The 23,543-nt window shown below is 42.9% G+C and overlaps 1 protein-coding gene across 4 annotated transcripts in view; it reads right to left on the bottom strand.

Annotated features, from left to right (window-relative positions):
• The window catches only part of AP3M1 (adaptor related protein complex 3 subunit mu 1), a 125,364-nt gene that overhangs the window by 89,117 nt on the left and 12,704 nt on the right, over positions 1-23,543 (bottom strand). For 2 of the 4 annotated variants that reach the window (XM_078642745.1, XM_078642748.1), the window contains exons 2-5: positions 15,929-16,207; positions 15,086-15,257; positions 2,403-2,540; positions 1,690-1,775 (exon numbers count right to left, since the gene is read on the bottom strand). In XM_078642745.1, coding sequence (XP_078498871.1) covers positions 1,690-1,775; positions 2,403-2,540; positions 15,086-15,257; positions 15,929-16,201 — 669 coding nt within the window. In that variant the 5' untranslated portion in view covers positions 16,202-16,207. The remainder of the gene's footprint in view (positions 1-1,689; positions 1,776-2,402; positions 2,541-15,085; positions 15,258-15,928; positions 16,208-23,543) is intronic. The other 2 variants (XM_078642746.1, XM_078642747.1) reach the window with 1 other exon arrangement.

Raw genomic sequence — 23,543 nt, 5'->3', positions numbered from 1 at the left:
AGAGACTGAATCAGTAGACTACATTAATACCAGTTGTGAGTCACTGGCATGAATGTAAAATTTGACACCCTTTGTGGGCAGCAAACAAACTAGGGATAACACAGAGGTGTTAAACCAGAGAGGAGAAAATACTGATCCCTAGAGGCACTGCATCCAACATGTTTTGCCTCAGACCTAAACGGTGGGAGAAAAGTAGACTGAGACGATCATCCAAGAAAGATTTTAGCCATTTAAATGCAAATGTGTCAATGTCAATTGAACTAGCCAGAAGAATAACGTGAATGAATGTGCTGAATGCTGCAGACAGATCTAAAGGGACCAGCGCCCTGGAAATACACCCAGAAGGTAAACTAACAGAGGTGAAATCAAGGTCCCTACTAAGGCCTAGTCAAGAACCTACCTGGAATGGATAAAGGATTTTAGTTCCTACAAAGGTTTTAAGTTGGACAAAGATAATAGTTTCTAGGATTTTTCCGATGTAGGGTAACAGGTGATCAATGATATGCATTGGTAATACATATATATAGCTTTATTTTCCTGCACAAAATGTCTGTTTGTATAAAGTTAAAGCTGGTGCATACTGCAATTTTAACATATAACTGTATTTGCCTCTTCGTTTTTTCTAACTTGCGTGCCTAGAGCTTTAGAATAGAAAGAACCTGGGAAAACCAAGGAAAACCTTTAGAAAATGGATTGGTAAGCCTGGATCCAAGAGGGTGTGATGAATTACACCTGAATGTGTGCAAAAGATAGTTGATATCATTTGAATGTTGTGGAACAGGACTCGGGACGAAAAACAGAGGGATTGGGGATGCCAAACGAAAAAGGGACTGCCAGATGAACAGAGAAGATTAATGGAACACATGCCCTTGTGGTAAATTAAATGTTTGGGGAAGTAAAGATTGCATCAAGTATGCTTCGTAGGGTGACTTTTTATCAAAGTTAGGTCCAACACCTCCACATCTTTTAGAAAACAGCGGGTAGCTTCAATCAGCTGAAAAAGCTGAAATTGCTTAAAAGGATGAGATTATGCTTTGGGATTGTGAATATCACAGTTGTCGAATTTAACAAAAAAAAATGTGCAAAGCTCCAGAGGGGAAAGAAAGACTTTGTGTCTGTACTTATAGCTCGTATGAGCGGAAGAGCTAAAAAAAAAAGCAGATTAATAACTTTATTTATATAAGTTTATACAGCACTACCTACTACACTTCTGAGTTTCATAGTACATAAAAACAGATATTACATTTTATGGTGCTCAACAGAGCCATCTCAGAAAGACAGAAAGCAATGTCCGTCTTGCTGGGAGATACACGCACTACAAGAGTACGATAGAAGCTGAGGATATGGGAGGAGGGTTAATGTTAGGGGGCACCCCCCTGCAACTATATTGTTATGAATGCCAGTTATGTTGAGAGGAAGTTGTTGAACTAGTTAATTAAAGTAATTTTGAGGGTTGGGACAGTCTTTGAGAATGACACGTTTAGGGTGGTTTAGCTGAAGAACAAAAAACTAACAGTTAAAAGGAGGCTTTTGACTCAAGGTTATGTTTTTGTAGGGTACAAACATCAAGCACAGGATTGCAAAGTGGGGCAAATCCAATGTACCCTCTAGCCTCCAAATAACGCAGGAGGCAATTGTCTGGGGTATTTCAAAGGACTTGGTTTAACAGGAGTCGTCAGTGGAGATTACCATAAAGGAAAGAGTAAGATCCGGCATCCCTGAAAGCTTGACACAGGCGTCGACAATCCCCTGGATCTCTGCAAACACTGGTGAACCTACACATAGAAAGCATAAGGTGGAGTGATTAACTTACAGGCATCAATGACGTGCTCTCTCCCACTCCAATATTTAAGCATTCTCCCTAGCCTCAAGATATCTTTTCTACTCAATCTTTTCCTTTTCCCTTACTCTTTTTGATCATTACCTCTTCCTTCACTATTCTGATATGATCTCTTAACAGTCTTGTTCCTCCTCACTCACATCTCTATATGTGCCCTCTCCTCACTGCCTCTTTAGTGATCTCACAGCAGGTCTCCTCTGTCCCTTTTGCTTCACCTCTTCCCTTCTTTCCTGATTCCATCATCTCAATCGCTTTTCTTCCCCCTTTGCCTTCTGCCATCAATATCTCTGATCTTTCCAGCCTTCTCTTCTCATTGCTTATGTCCTTCAGAGTCTCTCCTCAACCTAAAACCCAAAACTCGTGAATATCTTCATATGCCTCCTCCATCTTATGTGAAACTTCCCTCAGTGGTTCTTTCAGCTTTGCTTTCTAACCCCACTCACACTGTCATCCTCACTTTTGCCTCATCTCAGCATTTATTCAATGCGTCCCCCATCTATGCACCATCACTGCTTTTATTACAGTTATCAGAATTCTTGCTCTGTATAGGGCCATCTCTCACCTGTTTTGTCTATAATGGCATCTATCTCCTCAATGACATCAAAGTAAGCTTCGTTGTTGGTGTACTTCACACACACCCTGCGCCAAGGAATGTTAGACAGTTGTCCTGTGGGCAGCATATCGCCCACATTACTGCTTCCTGCAAAGGCAAATCAAAAACATTGGCTGGCAAAGCATGGCCCATCAACAATGCTACAACATTTTAACAAAAATAAGCACATGGCGAAATGCAAGGAGTGTAGTAAATGCCAGGAAACGGTTATTAATCGATTAGAATGTTTGACCATTTTCACTCTATCCTCACAAGTAAAAAGAAGCTGAACAAAAAAAACAAAGTTTGCAGAGGGAGCCACGAAGACACATTATGCAGGTCTTTTGGCATCATTAAAAGTATCAGCATGTTTCCAGTTTATTGACTCGAAGGCTTTACGTACGTATAGGCACTGTATAGACCAGATTTTTGATTATGGCAGGGGTATGAATATGCCAACATTTTCATTATGCTAAATATCTTATTGCAGCAGAGTTCTGGATATATAATTTTTTTATTTGCACTATTTCTCTTTCTTACTTAAGATTCTGAGGAAACTTCCTGTGAACTGCTCTGGCAAATTTACTTTTAAGCATTCCTTTGATTTCACCAAATGTTATTTAAGTAAAACGAGTCTATACTTGCAGGCCAGTGATTGAGTTACCAACCGTGGGTCAAAGAGTGCCAACTAACTGGCCTTTTCCACTTAACCATAAAGTGTAATTCTTTTGCTTATCACTTCATCTCACTGTGTCTCACTTTCGGTGTTTGCCATAGCTGCGAACACATAGCACGTGCTCAATCACAAGACATTTACATTTTAGTGGTTGATTAACTGTGCAAGGTCAGATTCGCAAAGCTACTGATGTGTGCAAGTTTGGCTTACATGCACAAATGTTGGTTTTGAACTCATCATCATCCACCTTCCTTACTTTGGATTCAATAAAATCATAAAAGTGCACATAATATACAATGTAATCACAGTTAAAAATAGATTAACAACCTTTTGACAGAACTTTAAAAAAATCGAACAATATAAAAGCAAATCCGTTCAGATCACAACATTTGGAGATATAACCAAGCTTACCTCACTGGTTAAAATGTAAATCTTTTAACTAAAATAAAATAAAGTTCTTACGTAAATCTACACAGTACCCACAAAACAAAGTGCATCACTGTCTGGAGATGAAAAGGTATTGCACCCACCGAGACCCAGATCTTTAACCTGGTGACTACCTCTTGGTTCAGCCTATAACCAATGTACCGGATTTAATCTGAACCTCGTTGATAATAAGCAATGGCTCAAGTTAGAAACAAAAACAGGAATATATTTTAACTTTCATTTAATTATTTAAGAGACCGTTTATATAAGAAAAGGTGTTTTTGGGTCCAATACAGGTCATATTTAGTGATACAGGCAAGAGTGTTAAAGAGCTCAGGGAGGCCTAAAGCCATAAAAACAGGCTTGACGTAGCTAAGCCTAGGAATCTTGGGGCCTTATCCAGACTCAAACAATCCCTAAAGACTACTCTACTCTAACAGTTCGGTTTTGCTTTTACTCCAAATTGACAGCCATCTTAGGAGAAGAGGGGAAATGCAAGTACTGATGTATTCCAGACCAAATGTTTCATGGGTAATATAAGCAGTGGCACTCTGAGGTAAAGAGAATAGAAAACATGTAAAATTATTCTCTGTGGTTTGCAATATAGAAGTGTCCACAAAACCCCATAAGTTGCTACCATATGAGATGTCTGGCACACATTTAGCCAAATAGATCTTCATCAATGTATTCATTGGTTTAGTCCCTAGTCTAGAGACAAAGTCAAATACAGCAGAAACAAACATGAGCGTTTTTAGTATTTAAAAGCAGTAACCATGTTGATCGAACAGCAAACTCCGGAAACGACAAGATCCTAGAAATCTCAGATTCTTCGATCTAATACATTATCAACTTTCTGGAACTAAGGCCCATGATCATAATGTGGGACTTACTAAAGAACAAATTTTCAAAAAGTTATTAAAACTTACTAATTCATTTATTAAAGACCAAGTGCTATTCGGGCAATCAAGACCTCATCATCAGCATAAAGTAATGCTGGATTTAATCTAGACCCCACCTGAGGCATATCAAGACCATCTCTGAGCAGGGAGGAATCCAATTGATTAACATACAGTGTAAATAAAAAAGGGGACAAAATCCATCCCTGTCTAACTCATGTGTAATAGCAAAACTCTGTTCATGTACCATCAGAGCCCTATCTTACCAAAGCGGTAAGATGCCTATGCAAATAGGATAAAAAATAAACTATATTCAAGTTAACCCCCAGGGAACCAGTCACAGGCCACAATTTGTCCCTACTGACCATGTCAAACGCAGATGTGAGCTTCATAAAGGCCGTTCGTAGATTGCCCTGATTAGCCACTGTATATTTGTACGCGTATGCTGAACAGGCCAGAAACCATATTGTCAATTCAAAATTATCTGACTTTTCTCTGCACAACCCATGAGTCTCAAAAGAGCCACCTGCCCTAGGACCTCGGCAATCAACTCAAATCAACAAGATGGGCCTTTAACACTGTCTCATTCCTATCACCTTTTTTTAAATACGGGGACATGGATTGAGTGGGAAGATGATGAGGGCATCCCTGACAGCAGCATTGGATACGTAAGACAGTAATGGGGGCCAATAATTCATACTTGTTTCGGTCAGCGGGATCGTATATCACTTGAAAAAGTCTGACCCACTTTTCAGAGGAAATATGAGAGTGCAACTAGTTCCCTTTAACCCTAGCAAAATTTGGTTGGTTCACCATATTCCAGAATAGCAAACTTTGGTTTAGAGTAACTAGCGTGCAGAGTCCACACTTCCTCTCTCAGCAGTTTTTTCTGCTCTTTTAAAGCTGCCTGCTATCTCTGGCGACAAACCACAATATCATGTTTCACTCTAGTTTTTTTTTTAACAACCTCTAAATCCACTGCAGCTGGATCGTACTACAGCCAACACGCTGCAGTGGCATGACAGCACGTGCAGCATCGATCAGGCCCCAACTTATAGGTCCTTTTCTTCACCGAGCTGCAAATATGTGCAAAAAACAGCAGCCAATTGCCACTCTTTTTTAACCAGATACCCCCACACACACACTTTTGTCCATCAGGCTCACTTGTTTCTCTTACTGGTAAAGTAACACTTCCAAGACAGATTTTATGCCACACCACTTTCAAATGTCACCAGCCACCATGGCCTAGAACAACTATGGACCTGGAGGATGGATGAAGGGGTGGGGGTTTTAGTTATTAAACCTGCTTTAACTTTCTCACCTATTTTCTTAAATTAACTTAATACTACCACATTTCCCGAATGCTCAGAGACATACCTCAAATTACGAGGCACCGTTTGAAAATGGATTAGACAGGAAAAGTTCAAGTATCACTTTTTTCCACCTAAGCCTATGGCCTTGTTCAGTAGGGGTAACAAAAGTGCATAACCAAGTAGTTTCTTATGGTCTTTGCTCAGAACAAAAAGATATATGCTAATAGGGTTGTGATCCCTAAATACCTTCCAAAATAGCTTTAAAATACTTTATTGATAAAGTAAGAGCATCCAAAACAAAGATGTAATCAAATTCAGTTTAGGCACTCTCCCCGTAAAAGCTGGGGTTCTACGCGTAGAGCAATACACACACACAGCTCCTTCAGCATAAATACATGGTTAAACTTGATTTGTATAGAGTACAACATCTCCCCAAGGCTATGATTTGCTGAGAAATCCTCTGGATAGAATTTGGACTGAGAAATACAACAATAGTTTTAATGATTTTGAAACGTTTAACACCACTACCAGATAAGCAGAACTCGTGTCAAGTGGTGTAGCATTGCAATTAGGCTGTAGTGAGATCAACGTAATGAACAATCAATGCCACCCTTCACACTGCCAGCTGAGGGAAAAAAAAGTTAAACCAGCCACAAAAAAAAAAAAAAAAAGACTTGGAGGCCACTCGTGTTTCCTGCAAACAGACAGACGTTTTTAATCAAATTTAGCCAATCCACATCATGATCCTTGCCACACAATCCTGCAATAGTCCAACTTAAAAACTCGAGACAGGAGTTCTGGATGAGCCAGTGCCCACAGCTAAAAAGACTAAGGAAGGTATGATTTTCAATCAATATTGAGGCCAAAGGGGTTCAAATCTGTTAACAGAAAAAAGAATACTATTCCCATCTACCACAAGAGCAGGCAACAAATCATTCCTATAGAACATTTATTAAAACAATGATCGCAGAGACCTGGGTGGATAAAGGGCAAAGGGCGCGTCTATTTATCAGTAGGGGTGCAGTGAACATAAAGCTGAAACAGCAACCTCCTATATCATGCATAAGCGCCTCTTCTCCCCCTAATGCAAAGGGGCCTGTAGGCTATGGAATCCTGCCCTGTTGCTCCAACTCGCATTTCAAAGAATTCCAATTTTCATTCCACAAATTCTCTTTTGTACAGTTGTGCTTCTCCCGAGTATTTACAAAATCTCAGTGTTTCTTAATTCCTGACTACCTTGACCCCTCCCCTGATTAGGAACTCAAAATGATTCAACTTGCATGAACATTTTTGTGTGAGTAAATCTATTCACAGGGACGGAGAGTAGGTGAGGGAGTTGTTAATCCAGGGCTGAATGCCCTGTGAGGTTGTGTACTTCTTCAAACCTCACTGTTTAAGGGTATTAAACTCTTCTCAAACCCTTTCTGACCCTGGAAAAGATCAAAAACGTACTGCTGTCAGAAGCAGTAAAACCTTCTCCAGGGTGGGAAGAGAACCACCCTCCAAATAAAAGGGGAGGAAGAGGTGTAAGGAAATGTGTTTCTCCTTTGGGGAAAATATGCTTCCACTGGAGAAATAATAAAAAAATATTTGATCAAGAGAATCTGCACTTGCACAGCAGAATTTCGATTTGAAAATGTGTGTATGTGTATTTGCGTATTCATAAATGAAGTACCGAAAAGTGTGCTATGAGTATGTCTGGAAACATTTAACTTGTGCAGTTTTCCAGGTCTTCTTTTATGAACTTGTGAATTCCAACAAACACATTTTATTTATTAATACCTTATAGGCATGGTATTTAAATGTGTTGCTAAAAATTGAAAAACAGCTCAGCAAAACTGCCTGCAACCTTTGTTCGTATATTTTTAAGTTTGAGTACATTTTATTTTTAAATAAACAATCACTACTTTTGATTCTATATGTTGGCATTCATTTGCATATAATCAAGGAGCATTTTTATATACGTACCACTGTCAGTAATGCAAGTTGAGCTTAATGCCCAATAATAAAGGCAAATTTGTGTGTTTCAGGTGGGGCTTACTTGTCCAGTGGACACAATGTTGGCCCAGATATACGAGCATTCCAAACTGCGACTCGCAATTTGCGCTCAACTGCGAGTCGCAAAATGCGAGTCGCAATTTGGAATGTACAACAGTATCAGATACACTGATAGCGATTGGGGTCGCAAAATACGAGGATCATGAATATTAATTAGCCACTCGCACTTGCGACCCCATTGGGAATGGCTGGCCCTCCCAGGGATGGTGGCCTGCTGGGCTCAGCAGACCTCCATGTCTGGGACTGCTTGTCAATAAAGCAGGTTTTTTTATATGCAGCCCATTTTCCTTGAAAGAAAACAGGATGCATTTAAAAATAAATAGATGAAACGTTTTCGTTTAATTTTTAAAGGACAGGTAGTAGTCCCTTGGACAACTGCCTCCCCTTAAAAAATATTTCAGAGCCAGTCATAAAGGGGAAGGGGTCCCCTGGGGACCACTTGCAATGTGCGATTATGGTACATGAAGAGGGTGGTAATTTGAGAGTGTTTGGCTACCGCAACTGCGGTTGCAAAACATTGGTACATGGCTTGTGACTCGCTATTAGGGAGGGAACGCCCCTTCCTAATAGCGAGTCGCAAAACACTATTTTGAAAGTAGCAAATGATTTGTGAGTTGCAAAATAGTGTTTGTACATGGCCCTTCAGAATTAGCATGCGCAAACGGGTCGCAAACCAGTTTGCGCATGCTAATTTAAGTCATACATCTGGCCCGTTGTCTTTGAGCCCAAATAATATGCCATGATCGCAGCTATTTATGGAGCTCATGTGACACTGCATTATATTTCAGTAAAAATAAAAACAACTATTGCAAAGCCATCGAGTCTGGCCTTGGCAGGCTGATGCTTACTATTATTTATTGAAAGCATGTGCCACAAAAATAAAAGGAAGAAAAGCATGCCAGTGCCTAAACGTGACAACCATAAACTTGCAATAAAAATGTTAAATAAAAAAATAATTAAACACCAAATATAAAAAAAAAATGTAAACCCTTCAGGTGTTTCCTAATAGGCTGCTGTACTTAAAGCAGGTGCAGACACTAATTTCAAATTTAATGCACATCTGTGGAAAATTTATTCTAATTGTCGCAAAAAATGGTTCTCTTGACTTTGAAATATTATTAGCTAAAGTCACATTTTTAACCAAAAATATAATTTAAAAAATTACAAAATGAATGGGAAAGAAAAAGCATTGACAACTAGCTCTGGCACTGAATTGCAGTTTTTTTCTATACAGATGTTAATGTCATCAGGCACAAGGGCTAAAGTGGGCTGACCCTTGCTGTAGGCTGAGGAAGACGGAAGCAAAACATATATGAAAGATATGAACAGACCAATGGATGAAGAGTTCTAGCTCAAATCCCAAATTATTTTTACAACGTTTTGATTACGGGAGGCAGGCTACACAGCTAACAGCGACTTTCAACCATGATTAAAAAAAGTACAAGCGAGTGATGAATTTAATGAACAAACATCTATTAGGATGAAAAATTATTTTGAGTTAGTTAATATGGATCACCATGGTATGGGCAGGCTATACTGGACCCTGTTAAGCTTTTTAAACTAGTTCTGGCACATTCTAATCTCTGCAGGAAATGTGACATTACAGGTTTCTACAAACATTTATTCACTGGGTGCTCGTAAGTGGAATATCTTGGGAAGGTGTTTAATATGAATATATTTGGTGGCTTCCCTGTCAGGCTGGACATACAACTTGCCACATGAAGTGGGATTACCTACATTTGGTGTTTTTTATGAATTAGTAAACAGATCATTCTGAGAAAATTTAAACCCAGAGGTAGTCATTCATCGAGGAACAGACATTACTTAATTTTTGGAAATTAAAACAAATAATCAGTATTTAATTATTCTGAAATTGACTTACACTTGTGTACTGAAAAGCAATTCTTACGTTTTTCTGAGATTTTAGCGTTATTTTGATTCTGCGACTTTCCTAGTTTAGACTGTTTTATTATATATTTCACAAGGGTTCAACATAATGGTCCAGTGTTATATTACTATTATAAGCTCAGGTTCTCCTTTTCTCTTTTTTTGTGTTGTACAAGTTATGATTTTTAATGTTTACTGTTACTCTGATAATTAATTTGGTTAGATTTCTTATACTTTAATTTCTTTTTCGGTTTGCCTTTCAACTTGCCTGGTAAAGTATTAGCAACTGGGTAGTTGAGAAGAGAGGAAGATTCTATTACAGGTTGCATCGTTCACTTGAGTTGTGATAAGAGACAAGAGTGTTCTACTGCTTTCATTACATTGAGAAAACGTTAAAGCATTGCCAAGCTTCCCTTAAATTGGACTGCTCGAAGACCCCTTAGCTACAACAAGCACTGGCGTTGCCAATAGGTCTCGCATTAGGAAATTTTGAGCTATTGGTATTGTAAATGACAATTTTTTTTTTGTGTTGGTTTTGAAAATAGCGAAATTAATAGCTTTGTCATTTACACTGCCAATAGTTATAACTTTTGCAAATTTGATACCTATAGCATTTGTAATGCAATATGTGTTGTATGTACGTGACTTACATGTATTGATATTACAAATAACAATGTTTTTTAATTTTTTTAAATAAAAGTTATTGTAATTTATAATGGCAATAGCTTAAATTTTGTAAATAACTTTTGTGAAGATTATGTTTAGGGTATTTTATTGTGACAAAAATCCAAGAACAGAAGTGAAATATTAACATCTTTTGTGACATTTGTAATAAAGCTTGAAAAATTGAGAGAACATATTTGAACCAGTTGTTGTTGATTGGTTGCACAGATTGATGCTGTGGTTGTGCCGAGTGATGTTGTGGTGGCGAACGAGTGATGCAGTGGCGTTCAGTGATGCTGTGGTAGCCCATAGTGATGTTGTGGTGCCCCTGAGTGATGCTGTGGTGGTACTGAGTGATGCTGTATGCTATGCTATGTTTTGTTTTGTTATCCTGTGTTTTGTTTTGGTATGCTATGCTATGTTTTATTATGCTATGATATGTTTTGTTTTACTATGCTATGTTTGGTGTGTTTTGTTAAGCTATGCTATGTTATGTTATGCTATGTTTTGTTATGCTATGCTGTTTTGTTTTGCTATCCTATGCTTTGTTTTGCTATCCTATGCTTTGTTTTGTTATGCTATGCTATGTTTAGTTTTGCTATCCTATGCTTTGTTTTGTTATGCTATGCTATGTTTTGTTGTTTTGTTATGCTATGCTTTGTATGCTATGCTATGTTTTGCTGTGCTATGTTTTGTTATGCTATGTGTTGTTGTGTTTTGTTATGCTATGTTTTGTTATGTTATGCTATGTTTTGTTATGCTATGCTGTTTTGTTTTGCTATCCTATGCTTTGTTTTGTTTTGCTATCCTATGCTTTGTTTTGTTATGCTATGCTATGTTTAGTTTTGCTATCCTATGCTTTGTTTTGTTATGCTATGCTATGTTTTGTTGTTTTGTTATGCTATGCTTTGTATGCTATGCTAAGTTGTGTTTTGCTGTGCTATTCTTTGTTATGCTATGCTATGTTTTATTATGCTATGCTTTGTTTTGCTATGCTATGCGTTGTTGTGCTATGTTTTGTTGTGCTATGTTTTGTGATGCTATGCTTTGTTATGCTATGTTTTGTTATGCTATGCTATGCTTTGTTAAGCTATGTTTTGTTATGCTATGCTAAACTTTGTTTTGTTATGCTATGTTTTGTTGTGTTTTGTTATGCTATGCTATGTTTTGTGATGCTATGATGTTTTTTGTTATGCTATGCTTTGTTATGCTATGTTTTGTTATGCTATGCTATGTTTTGTTGTGCTATGCTATGTTTTGTTGTGTTTTGTTATGCTATGTTGTTTGAGTTTTGTTATGCTATGTTGTTTGTGTTTTGTTATGCTATACTATGTTTTGTTATGCTATGCTATGTTTTGCTATTGGTTGTGTGGTTGTGTGTGTGTGTGAGTGGGGTTGTGTGTGTGGGGGGTTGTGTGTGTGTGTGTGTGTGGGGGGTTGTGTGTGTGTGTGTGTGTGTGTGTGTGTGTTTTTGTGTGTGTGTGTGTTTTTGTGTGTGTGTGTGCCTGTATCAAGTGCCGTATGGCATGGTGCAGCACCATGCAAGAACAAACGGAATTCAGTCTGCTAATTATATAAATCCTTTTTTGTGAAGCTGATTTTCTTTGATTTCTAACCAAACGTGCAAGAGAAACGAAGACATTAGGAAGGAAAGAATTGGCAAGGACTTAAAAATCTTGAAATCGCTGGTTTGAAGCGCCTGCCGTACCTCTGCGGTGATCAGGGACGTACAGAAAAATAATCGGGAACTGAGTGTGCTGTGTAGCTCACAGCATTGCGGCTGTGAGTCCTTACGGAGTCTGATGATAAACAGTAAATTGAGGAGGGGGCGCTGTGCGCCCTGATGGCAGATAAGTGTGAAGGGTAGAAAGAAACGCGAGAGCGCACGAGCAGGCTTCTGCTGCAAACACGCTGAATTGTTTGGGTCTGGTGTATATAAGGGGCTGCGGACGCAGATTGGTGGGGGGCGGTAACCCCGCAGAACGCTCGGCCTGTTTGTTGGGGGTCTCTCTCTGTGTTATGAGCCCAATGGAGGAGAGAAGCAGATACAGAGAGAGAGAGCGAGAAAGTCAGACAGGAAAGAAGGAGTCAGACAAAGAAACACACCAGAGTGCGGAGAGTCAGAGAAAGAGAGAGGAAGGCAGGAAAGAGAGCGAGATAGTCGGTGACGGGCAGAGGTGGGGTGAGCAAGCGAGAGTGGTAGCGATCAGGGAGTGAGACAGTGCAAACACGTGGGTGTTTTGGTGAGCACCCAACCGTCGAACCAACGCCCCCCACCGCCACCCTTCGCACCTGGACCACGGTGACCACCGAAGACACAGCCCGCACGATGAACACCATCCACTCCGGATCACCGACCGACCCCTGCCCACACCACGTCTTCAACAAGGCCGACTCCACCATCACACCCCAACTCCGGAACATCATCAACGCCTCCTTCAACACGGCCACCTTCCCGGAGAGCTGGAAGCACGCCGAGATCAGCGCCCTCCTGAAGAAACCTACAGCGGACCCCACCGATCTCAAAAACTTCCGCCCCATCTCGCTCCTCCCTTTTCCTGCTAAAGTCATCAAGAAGATCGTCAACAGACAGCTGACCGCCTTCCTCGAGACGAACGGATCCCTCGACCCCTCGCAGTCCGGCTTCAGAGCCAACCACAGCACCGAGACCGCCCTCATCGCAGCCACCGACGACATCCGGACCCTGCTCGACAAGGGGGAAACAGTGGCCCTCATCCTCCTGGACCTCTCCGCTGCGTTCGACACAGTCTGCCACCGCACCCTAGTCCAGCGCCTCAGCAACATCGGTATCCAAGAGAAGGCACTAGAGTGGATCATCTCGTTCCTCGCGGGAAGAACACAAAGAGTCCGCCTCCCCCCGTTTCGCTCCGAGGCCGCCGAAGTCATCTGCGGCGTCCCGCAAGGATCTTCACTCAGCCCCACCCTCTTCAACATCTACATGAAACCTCTTGCAGCCATCGCACGCCAGCACAACCTCAACATCATCTCTTACGCCGACGACACCCAGCTGATCCTCTCCCTCACCAGAGACCCCGACACCGCCAGAACCTGCCTACACGAAGGGATGAAAGACGTCGCCGAGTGGATGAAGGACAGCCGCCTGAAACTGAACTCTGACAAGACAGAAGTCCTCATCCTGGGATCTTTGCCCTCCGCCTGGGACGACTCCTGGTGGCCCCCAGCCCTGGGCACCGCACCCAAGCCAACCGACCACGCACGTAACCTGGGCTTCATCCTGGACCCCTCCCTCTCGATGACCAGACAAGTCAACGCCGTCTCCTCATCGTGCTTCAACACCCTGCGTATGCTTCGCAAGATCTTCCGCTGGATCCCGACCGAGACCAGGAAGACTGTCACCCAGGCACTCGTCACCAGCCGACTGGACTACGGAAACGCCCTCTACGCCGGAACCACAGCCAAGCTACAGAAAAGACTCCAGCGCATCCAGAACGCCTCCGCCCGACTCATCCTGGATGTCCCCCGACGCAGCCACATCTCCAGCCACCTGAGGAACCTGCACTGGCTCCCCGTCGACAAGAGGATCACGTTCCGGCTCCTCACCCACGCACACAAGTCTCTCCACGACCTGGGCCCCAAGTACCTCAACGACCGCCTGACCTTCTACACGCCCACCCGCCAGCTACGGTCCACCAGCCTCGCCCTCGCAGCCGTACCACGCATCCGAAGAGCCACCGCCGGAGGAAGATCCTTCTCTTACCTGGCTGCCAAGACTTGGAACTCCCTCCCCATCCACCTTCGGCTGACCCAGGACCATCTCGCCTTCAGGAAACAACTCGAGACCTGGCTGTTCGAGCAGTAGCATACCCCTCCCCCCAAGCGCCTTGAGACCCTCCCGGGTGAGTAGTGCGCTATACAAATGGCATGATTGATTGATTGAGCAATAGAGACACCCGAGAAGGGAATAGAAAAAGATGCGTGGAGGGAAGCCGGATGGGGGCGGGAGAGCCTGGTGGGGGGGCGGGAATGCGAGCGAGGGGAGGAGAAGTGTGGCAGAACTTCTCTTCTCATTAAGTATTTTCAGTTAAGGTCATCCAGCTGGGCTGAAAGCAGACACTTACCCATAGATAGTGGAAAAGATGGTGAGAAGATGTAACAAACCCTTCAATGTACGGTTGTGGTATGGTAAGACAAAGCTTGGAAAGGTCGGTAAAAGGAGTTTGGCAAGGATGTCTTCTTGGGTTTTAAACAGAGAAACAAATAAAGCAGGCAAGAATAAAAATAATAACAAGAGCGTAAAGGGAAACTGAAAGTACGGCCGGCCACCGGCCAGCCATGAATAATTAGGGGAGGAGAAGCCGCACAGCACACGCTGGGAGAAGCCCTTTGATGTGCTGTGCGGCCGTGAAAAAATGCAATTAGGAGGGAGGGAGGGAGGCTGATGCGCGTGCTTGTTTGGTCACGTGAACTCAAAGAAAACCGCACGAAGAAACCCTTGGTTTCACGAGCATTTTGAGCACTTGAATTCTCGCTCCGCTCAATGCGCATGCGCGCATTGATAGGTCGCGAGACCTAAAAACCATTGCTAGTAGGAAATGTATGAGGTACATACAGATTCAAATAGTCATAAATTGTGTTATACCATCATCTATGTTTCACACCTCAGTCTTAGCTACAAATGCAAAAACAAATCAAAAACCATGCGCACAGTAGCAAAATAAATGTGCTTGGTACTATGAAAAAGCACTCTCCTACCTGTGAGGGAATTGACTACAGAGCGAAGAATTGTGGGTGGCTTGATCAGCTCCTTCAAGATGTTCGATTCCGTTGCCAGTGGAAAACCATTGTCCAACATTTCTTCAAGAAGCTCGTACACAATGACAACATTGTCCTTTATTAAAGCTTCTGAGCACTCGCCAAAGTAATCCTTAAAAATAAAATGGTTGAGTGGATGCTTGTATCCAACACAAGTACTGAAACTAACACCATCAACTTTGGCAAACTAAGGAAGCTGTCAAAGTCACCATGAATTACAACAGAAATTTTTACATTGTCCAACAAAATTGTTTTCTATATCCAATAGTTTAATAAAAACGAGTCTCAAATGAGGGCAATGTAAGGGCACTTACAGTGCACAAACCTAGCAACAGAGCAAAGGAGAAATGAACAGGGATGACAGCCTTGGAGTACCATAGCAGATAATTTACATTAAGACAGTTAAAAAGGTATTTTGTATACAAGAAAGGACTAAGGACCAAAAGAGCAATTAAAAAGGGACAAGAGAAAGACGAGCCTTGCTCGAAGCAAAACTGCAAACAATATTTTCCACAGTCTTCAGAGAGAATTGGAGAATTTAGAGTTGGATGCAGAGCGACTTGTGTGAAAAATATACTTGAATGCTATGTCAAGGTGAGAAGCAGATGTGGGGGACAATGGTAAAGATCATACAGCACTTCAAAAGAACGAATGGGAGTATCAACTGGCACTGAGTACAGAGGTCAAGCAAGTACAGCTACCCCAGCCCACAAAACCACCTTCACAAGTCAAACATGATACAGTTAACAGAACTTCTGCTGCAGGACAGACAAAGCCACCAACCTGGAAAGTGTCTGCTACTCGATGGAGAAACTCAATAACGAAGAGGGGAGTCACCTCGGTCTGTATGACAGCCACAAAAAACAGCTTATCACGGTAGATGCTGATGAGGTAATGATGAGGGGTTGGGATGACAGGAGGCACATTCTCAACATCTGCAGCTTTGTCGTGAGCTTCGAAGAAGTAATCACAGACAGAGCGGCTCACCACACTCTTCCAGTGCTTCTCCAGGAAGATGTCACCAGAGCTGTTTATAAGGAAGAGGCTGTGGATCATTTTCTGCTGAGAAAAACACAATTTTGGTATTTATGTGATTTGTCATTTACGTAGCACACAATCTGCCACTGAAGGGTCGTCAGGAGACTATGGAAGATTTTAAAAACAATCTGAGGGTACTATAGGATTCTAGCAAGGTTCAAGGAAATAGGCAGTGGTGGGCTAATAACCTGCAAGTGATTAAAATATGTTATTAGAGAGACAGAGGGTGAAAGAATGAAAAGGGGAAGTTCTCCTAAAGTAATGTAGGTTTCCAGACCTAATAGGAAGATCAAGTACACCATTTTGGGACTCTGTGGTAAACTTGTTCGCCAGCAGTTTACAACCAGTTTGTAAACGTTTAGTAATTGCTGAAAAGATTCACACTCAAATTATACTGAGGACAGAGGGCATGGGCGCAAAGCATGGTCAAAGGTTGAGTCATGCACCTAAAGCCTGCTTTGTATAGGAGTCATTGAGGAGACGAGAACCTGGAGCTGGAACTCGCGAATGACCACCAACATGGTTTATAGCACCACCACAACTCCCCTACCCTGACAACACCAATTAATCCTCAGCCTCAGTCTCCTCAGCCTGGACATCTAATCAAAAACACGATAGACAATCCTCATTCACATTTTGACAATCTGGCACTTAAATTAAATTATTATTGAGAAAACATGCATCTTTTAGAGCCTTTTGCAACATGAATCTGGGTTTAATTCTCACACCTGAAACGGTAAGACCCAAACACTCAGCCTCTTCCTTTGTAACTTTGCAATCCTCAACATTCACTGTTAACCCTGGACCATGTAATATGTTCAAAAGGTTTCCATAACACCCCGTTATGTTTGTCCGGATCACTTCCCATGCCATAATGCCAACATGGAACTAAATGAGTTCAGCAATGCCAATGAACAATTTATGCATCAGGCACTGAAATACAGCAGATGTTAAACCATAGGTATCTTAACCAATCTGTTCACTCCGACCAGCACGATAAAAGAGGTCAGATTTTTGGGCTGGGGACGTAATTTAATTGAGGGTATGCATTAGAAAGATCTAATGCAGGGAACATCAAGGCATCCCAGCCGGTAGAACACATCTCATTTCTATTAGGTAAGGGATGTTGATCAGTCAACATAGACCTGTTAGGAACTCTTAATGTACCTTCTTGTCTTAGTGTGTGGTTTTCTTGCTAGCACCACTGGACTTAGTCACTCAGGGGAACCTATAGGCTCCATTATATCACTACTACGCAACTGTTTTTTATTCTTTTGTCAATGCACCCTCAATGCAAACAGTACCCCTCCAGTCCTAGGCACACAAGTTGCGGCTCCCTCCTTTAGCACTATGCTATGGGAAACCCCCTTAAGGCAACTCAATTCATGCCTGAAATACTTCTGGGAATGTATACTTCCAGCAGCCAACACCTCGCCGTCAGTCAATAGTACCAGCTCAGAACGATTGGGATAAAGAACGAAATGCAACTTACTTTACTTTCGACATCGCAACAGTATTTTCCTTACCACTTCAATTGCACCCCAAGCTCTTAGGCCCTTAAACACAAGCTCATCTTCAGACCAATGCAACAAAGGCAACTTAACTCCACAGGCCCTTAATTTTCACATAGATGCTATGCAACACCACCCCTTTCAATTTAAAAAAGGCATCCTTTTCAACCAATATGTAAGGTGAATAAGAGTCTACACAGATCTCAATTTCAATTCCTCCTCCACTAACTTTTAATTTGGAGGCTTGCAAGACTATGCCACATTGTGGTTAACACCACTCTGTTTATGCATACCACTTCAGCCTCACTGCTACTCCCATTCTTGTCCATTTACATATTATTCGCACTTTTTACCTAGCGGAGTTCACCTTGCCTAACTTAAAAAGAAAATGGGCTACTTCCTTGCATTTGTAACAATGAACCTGTAATTTTGGTCCACGAATAGATGAGGCCAAACGTTTTAAGATGCTTCAAGGAAATCATTTTACCAAGTCATTCATACTTATTCCCTCCTCCTTGCTTTTCCGAAAAATGCGATCAATGTAATGGCTTATCACAACAGCATTCAACCCACAAACTCCCAGATTATTATCAGACTTCTTAAACGTAACCTTACTATTTAATTGTCGCATATATATCTTTTCTGCAATATGTATAGGTGTGTCCAATGAAGGCTACTGAACACTTTCCAACTTTTCCAGGATTTGTGTTTGTCCAGATTAGTAAATAGTTTCTTAGAATTTAATTGTGGCGGTCTTTAAATCTACATATTACTGCTTATGAATTATTTGTAAACATTCATTTACTATTCTTTGTTTCACTGGAAACTGTTCTATTGTAAATAATGTATCTCTCTTTACTACACTATAAATATTCTTTGCAGTTTCCTTCTAATGTCAGCAAAACTTCCAAATATTCATCACCAGCATCTTCTAAATCCACATCATCTTCATCAACCACATATCTGCTTGGAAAGTGGAGATTGTTTCAAAACTTTCCTGTCAAGTTATGTCTCAATAGTGCAAATATCTCCCCTCCAAAAACCTTTCAGAAATTCTTCACAGTCATCCTAACACATGGCCAGATCTCACAAAAATTGACGAAAATTAGGCAGTGGTAAAACAGATTCCAAGATTACATTGATTTAACATCAAATTTTGTAATGTTATATATGCAAGCATTTTAATTTTTTACCTTTTTAACAAATCATATTCAATCACGTGAAATGTCTACCCATGTCTATGAAAGGCGCAAACAAATTACTGTATGTCAGAAATGGGGTAGCGTGGTGCCGAGAGGGCGGGCCAAACTCCAGAGGACATGTGCAAAGCATCCACACAGTACACACAGGCGACAGACAAGGCACACCACAAAAAGACCACACCAGGTTAGGTAAGAATAACGTGTGTACTGTGTCAAACATATGATAGTAATTCACAGTAGTCTCTATACTGGGCCAACTGGCGCCAAGGCAATATTTACAAGGGGATTATATACATGGCAGGGCCAATCGGGCCGCTGCTAGAACCATTGCGAAGGACAAAGGAAAAAAAAAGGTAAGTCCATCAGTCACCATCCTGCACTAAAAACATCATGGCATCACAGTATACAGTAGTACAGGGGAATAAAGGTTTCGTCCCAGTAGCATTAGGACACGTCGGCATCAGACCTGAAAGGAAGGAAAACCGGTTTGACGGTCCCTAGGCCTAAAAGGGCAAGCAGGAGGTAAAAACATCACTCAACCTTGCAGGCAATAGGAAAGAACCATTATCATGAACCAGGAAACAGGGTAGGCATGAGCAGGCGAGCATTGGACATCTGCACACTGCAATAGGCATAAAAGCATTCTCATCATACCTGGACCTGTGGGCATAAACATTAGCATAAACACATTTAACATAGGGTATTAAACATCTGCGCATGAAGTGTCAACCATATTCATGTGGGGCACTAACCCAGAATCTAAATCACCATGGGCCTACACACATTAGCATGGGGCACATTCGCCTGCAGCGTATAAGCACATTATTCATTTTATCAGCATACATGAAACAGGAGGCAGGCATAATGATATTAGCATCAGGCACCCTCATGAAATAACCATCACTAGCAGAGGGTACGCGCATAGTAGCCTTTAGCATCTCCATAGGCAGGAAAACATTACACCTAAACCTGAGTCATGGCACTAGCAATCAGTATCAGCATTAGGGGGGGAACCAGTACCAGTAATGCAAATGCAGAACATTAGGCAACCAACCCTTATTAGTTAGGGCGTTACTATTAGGCCGTAAGCACACTAGGCGTCACTGTGTCCTGGGACTCTAAAGTGCCCCAACTGCAATGTCTTCTGGTGCAGGTTAGTTTAGGACGCTACGGCATCGAGGGAGCTCCTCTCTGGGACTCTACAATGAAAAATTAAGGGGCCCACTAAGTTCTGGCCAGTTGGGGGGTCAACTCTGGGGACCTGAGGCTTACAGAAAAATGTCTCACGTTGCAGCAACCCACAACTGCGGTGTCGCTGTGTAGCCCCTTGGGCACTGTGGCCCTGTCCGTGGTGGGGCCCCACGGGGGCTTCAAACAATTATGGTGGCACATTGCAGCTGCCCACTGCTGGTCGGGGCAGCTGGAAGAAACAAGTCTAGCACCTCCTCGAGGGCTGGGGCCACTGGGGGAAGGCACCGACCCCGTGCCTCGACCAACCCCCCTGAGGCCCGACACGTAGCCCCACTCACCGGGTCTCCTCTGGGCTCCGTTCGTGCTGGGCTGGTGCTGCGGGGATCTCCACTCTCCCACGGAGTCCCCCCGGCATCAGCGCTGCTTCCTCTTGCCTTCACCCCTTAGGACTTCTCCGTCTCCGTAATAGCTGCAGGGCTCAACCACCACATGGAGCCCTGCAGGAGTCACGCAGGTCTCTCCTGCGGCTTCAGGCAGCCAACACTACACCTGCGGGGCTCTCCTCTCCTCACGAGAGCCCTGCCAACACAGCACTCCTCCTGTCTTCACCCGGGCCCCCTCCTGGGACCCGGGGCTTCATTCGGCCTCTTCCTGCTTCCGGTCCTGCAGGGCAGGACTTCCTCGTGGCGCCCCAGGCGGCGCCAATCACAGTGCGGCTCCCCTGGGACTCCGGGGCCGCTGCGGTGATCGTAGTCAGCTTTGCAGTGCGGGGTAGGCACCCGCCTTCAGTGCACACGCAGGGTAGGCACCCGTTTAGTCTTAAAGCGGCAGTTCTCCTTGTGGCGGCTCGGCCGCAGCGGTGATTTTGCGGCAACTCTGAAGTGCAGGGTGGGCTCCTGCTGGGTTTTTACGTAGAACACGCGGTGGCGGCAATAAAGCGCAGTGGGCACCCGCTGTAGGTTAAAATGGTCAGTATGCGGCCATCACGCGGGGTAGGCACCCGCTCAGGTTTCTTATTAAGAAGTGCAGTTATGCGGAGTGGGCACCCGCGAAAGGCTGCATCATGAGGGGTGTCTCCCGCGATATTTTTCAATACACAGCGCTCCCAGGCAGCACAGCGCTGCAGTACAGTCCAGGTCCCACACAATAACGAAGCGCCCACGCTCCTCACCTCCTCCTGGGTACGGTCACTGCTGGAATCAAGTTGTAGCGCTTAGGTCCCACGCCATACAGTAGCGCCTCAGCAGCACAGCGCTGCTGGCATCAGCTCCTCACTCCTGGGCAGACCAGGCGCTCGCAGGGCGCTGTCAAGCAGGCCGAACAGGAGGATAACACTCACTAGGTGCTCCTGGGCAGTCAGATAAAGCGCTCTTCTCCTCCAGGCACTTTGATTATAGCACTCCTTTCTCAGGTGCTAGTCAGCAGAGCAGAAGGCACAGTTGTAGCGCTCACGAGGTGCTAGGCAGGAGAGCAGCAGGCACTACTGGGCCAGGTCAGTGGGTACTCATCAGTACAGGACAGCAGTTCCTAGGAACAATCATCCATTATAACGCGGCACTCCTCCTGGTACAGCAGCCTGAACGGCTCTCACTGGCCCTGTGGACAAGAGGGGTGCAGATGGGCTTAGCGGCCAGCACACAGGCCCATGCGGCGACACCCCCTGGCAGCAGGTCCCCTCTCTCTAAAGCCCACGCTCTGAGCACATGGTGGCACAGCCCCCCTACTTATACGCCCCTCACCCCCTCCTACCAGACAGTGCCAGAAGCTTTTAGAAGCGTCTGGAGAAACTGGTTCTAACTAGTCTAGGGGAGGAGTAGAGCACCCTGGGTGCCAGGTTTCCCTCCAAAAGGTGGGATGGCTGGGAACCAAACAACTAGACAGCTAACCCACCACAGTCAGGTGGCCCCACACACAGCCATGGCATCCATTTTAAAAGCGACATTTCACCAGGGTGCATTCTTATGATGGGGGAATTATAGGTACGTACACCATTGCATCACATTTAACATGGCATCTCACACCACACATGGCCTATACATTTCTCTACCATGAGGAAGATATCCTCAAATAGGGGGGTGAAAAGCGAAAAATGTTGGGAAAAAAGGCCAAGTCCAACACCGTAGTTCAAAGAATACCCAGTGTATTGGTTAAAGTGACATGGCTAGGATTCTTGTCTCTCTACCCAAGGACTCTGTCTTTAGGTCACTGCACATACATGAATTATTAACAATTGTGTGATAGCATTATGTACTTTGAGCATTTCTCATTTGTGGCTGCTTTGTTATATCCTCTTTAAATTTTCCTCAATCCTGAATCTTAAGGAATATGTATGCTGTATTATGTTAAAGTGAAATGGGCACTCTGCACTTTAGTTGAGCATTACCTTGGCGATCCAGGAAATGCGTGTTCATGTTGGTAATAAATGTAATAATGTTCCTAGATCTGAGTAAAAAGCAAATGACAGTGGCACGTGAAATCTGAATGTGTAAAACAAATTTGTGAAAATGGTTGCTTTCTATTTTATGCAAAGACACTGGGCCAACCCTAAAATGGACAATCATTTGCACAATGAATTTTACAGTGATCTTGAATACAACTTGATCTTTTTACCTGCAATTGTTATTAAGAGCTATTGTACTGCCTAATCTCTTTTCTATCAGTGTGCTCTTATGTTTTTTTTAGTGATGATGACTGAATAATATTGACGATGATGCTTTGTACTTTTATGATTTTAACAAAAGAAATAAAGTAAGTGGTTGATTGATTTGATGATTACCTTCATTCAACATAAAAATATTTAATTCTGCAATATCAAATTTTGTTAAGTTATAGATCCAAGCATTTTTTAACAAACCATGCTTAAACATGTGAAATGGTTACCGATGTCTATAAAAGGCGCAAACAAATTACCGTAGTTCCAAGAATACCCAGTTCATTGGTTAAATTGACATGGTTAGAATTCTTGAGAGTCGCTGCCTGAAGAGACAACTTGCTCACAGTCAAAAGTAAATTTTGACAGTGATGCAAGCACAACTCGTGCAATTCTTCAATTCCATGGGATGCCTGGTAACCATCCCAGATCCAACCATCCATTTCGTTTTTTTGTACCCTATCCTGCAGCGTGTTGATCTACCAATGTAGTGTCCTCTCACTAGTCACTTCCTTTTTCACAGTGTATATTGCCTGGGTGACATATCCTTCAGCAATGAATTTCCTTCACATTCACTATGTGGCAACAACATACTTGTGGTGCCATGCAGCATGATGCATTTCAGCAACAGAAGCGCCGTGTGCTTCAATGCAAAGCCTGCTCTCACATCACCCTAGTTGTGCGACTCACTGTACAATGACATCTAACCTAACAGCCATATCTGCTTTCCATTCATTGATTCGAGCACTACATCATGCAGTAGTAGATTAAGATGTATTCCCGTGGATGGGGCGCATTAGGTTTTT

This window comes from Lissotriton helveticus, chromosome 5_1 (assembly GCF_964261635.1).
Source record: "Lissotriton helveticus chromosome 5_1, aLisHel1.1, whole genome shotgun sequence".
Classification (NCBI taxonomy): domain Eukaryota; kingdom Metazoa; phylum Chordata; class Amphibia; order Caudata; family Salamandridae; genus Lissotriton; species Lissotriton helveticus.
The sequence above is the reverse complement of the archived record's forward strand: the minus strand, read 5'-3'. Positions and strand labels throughout refer to the sequence as shown.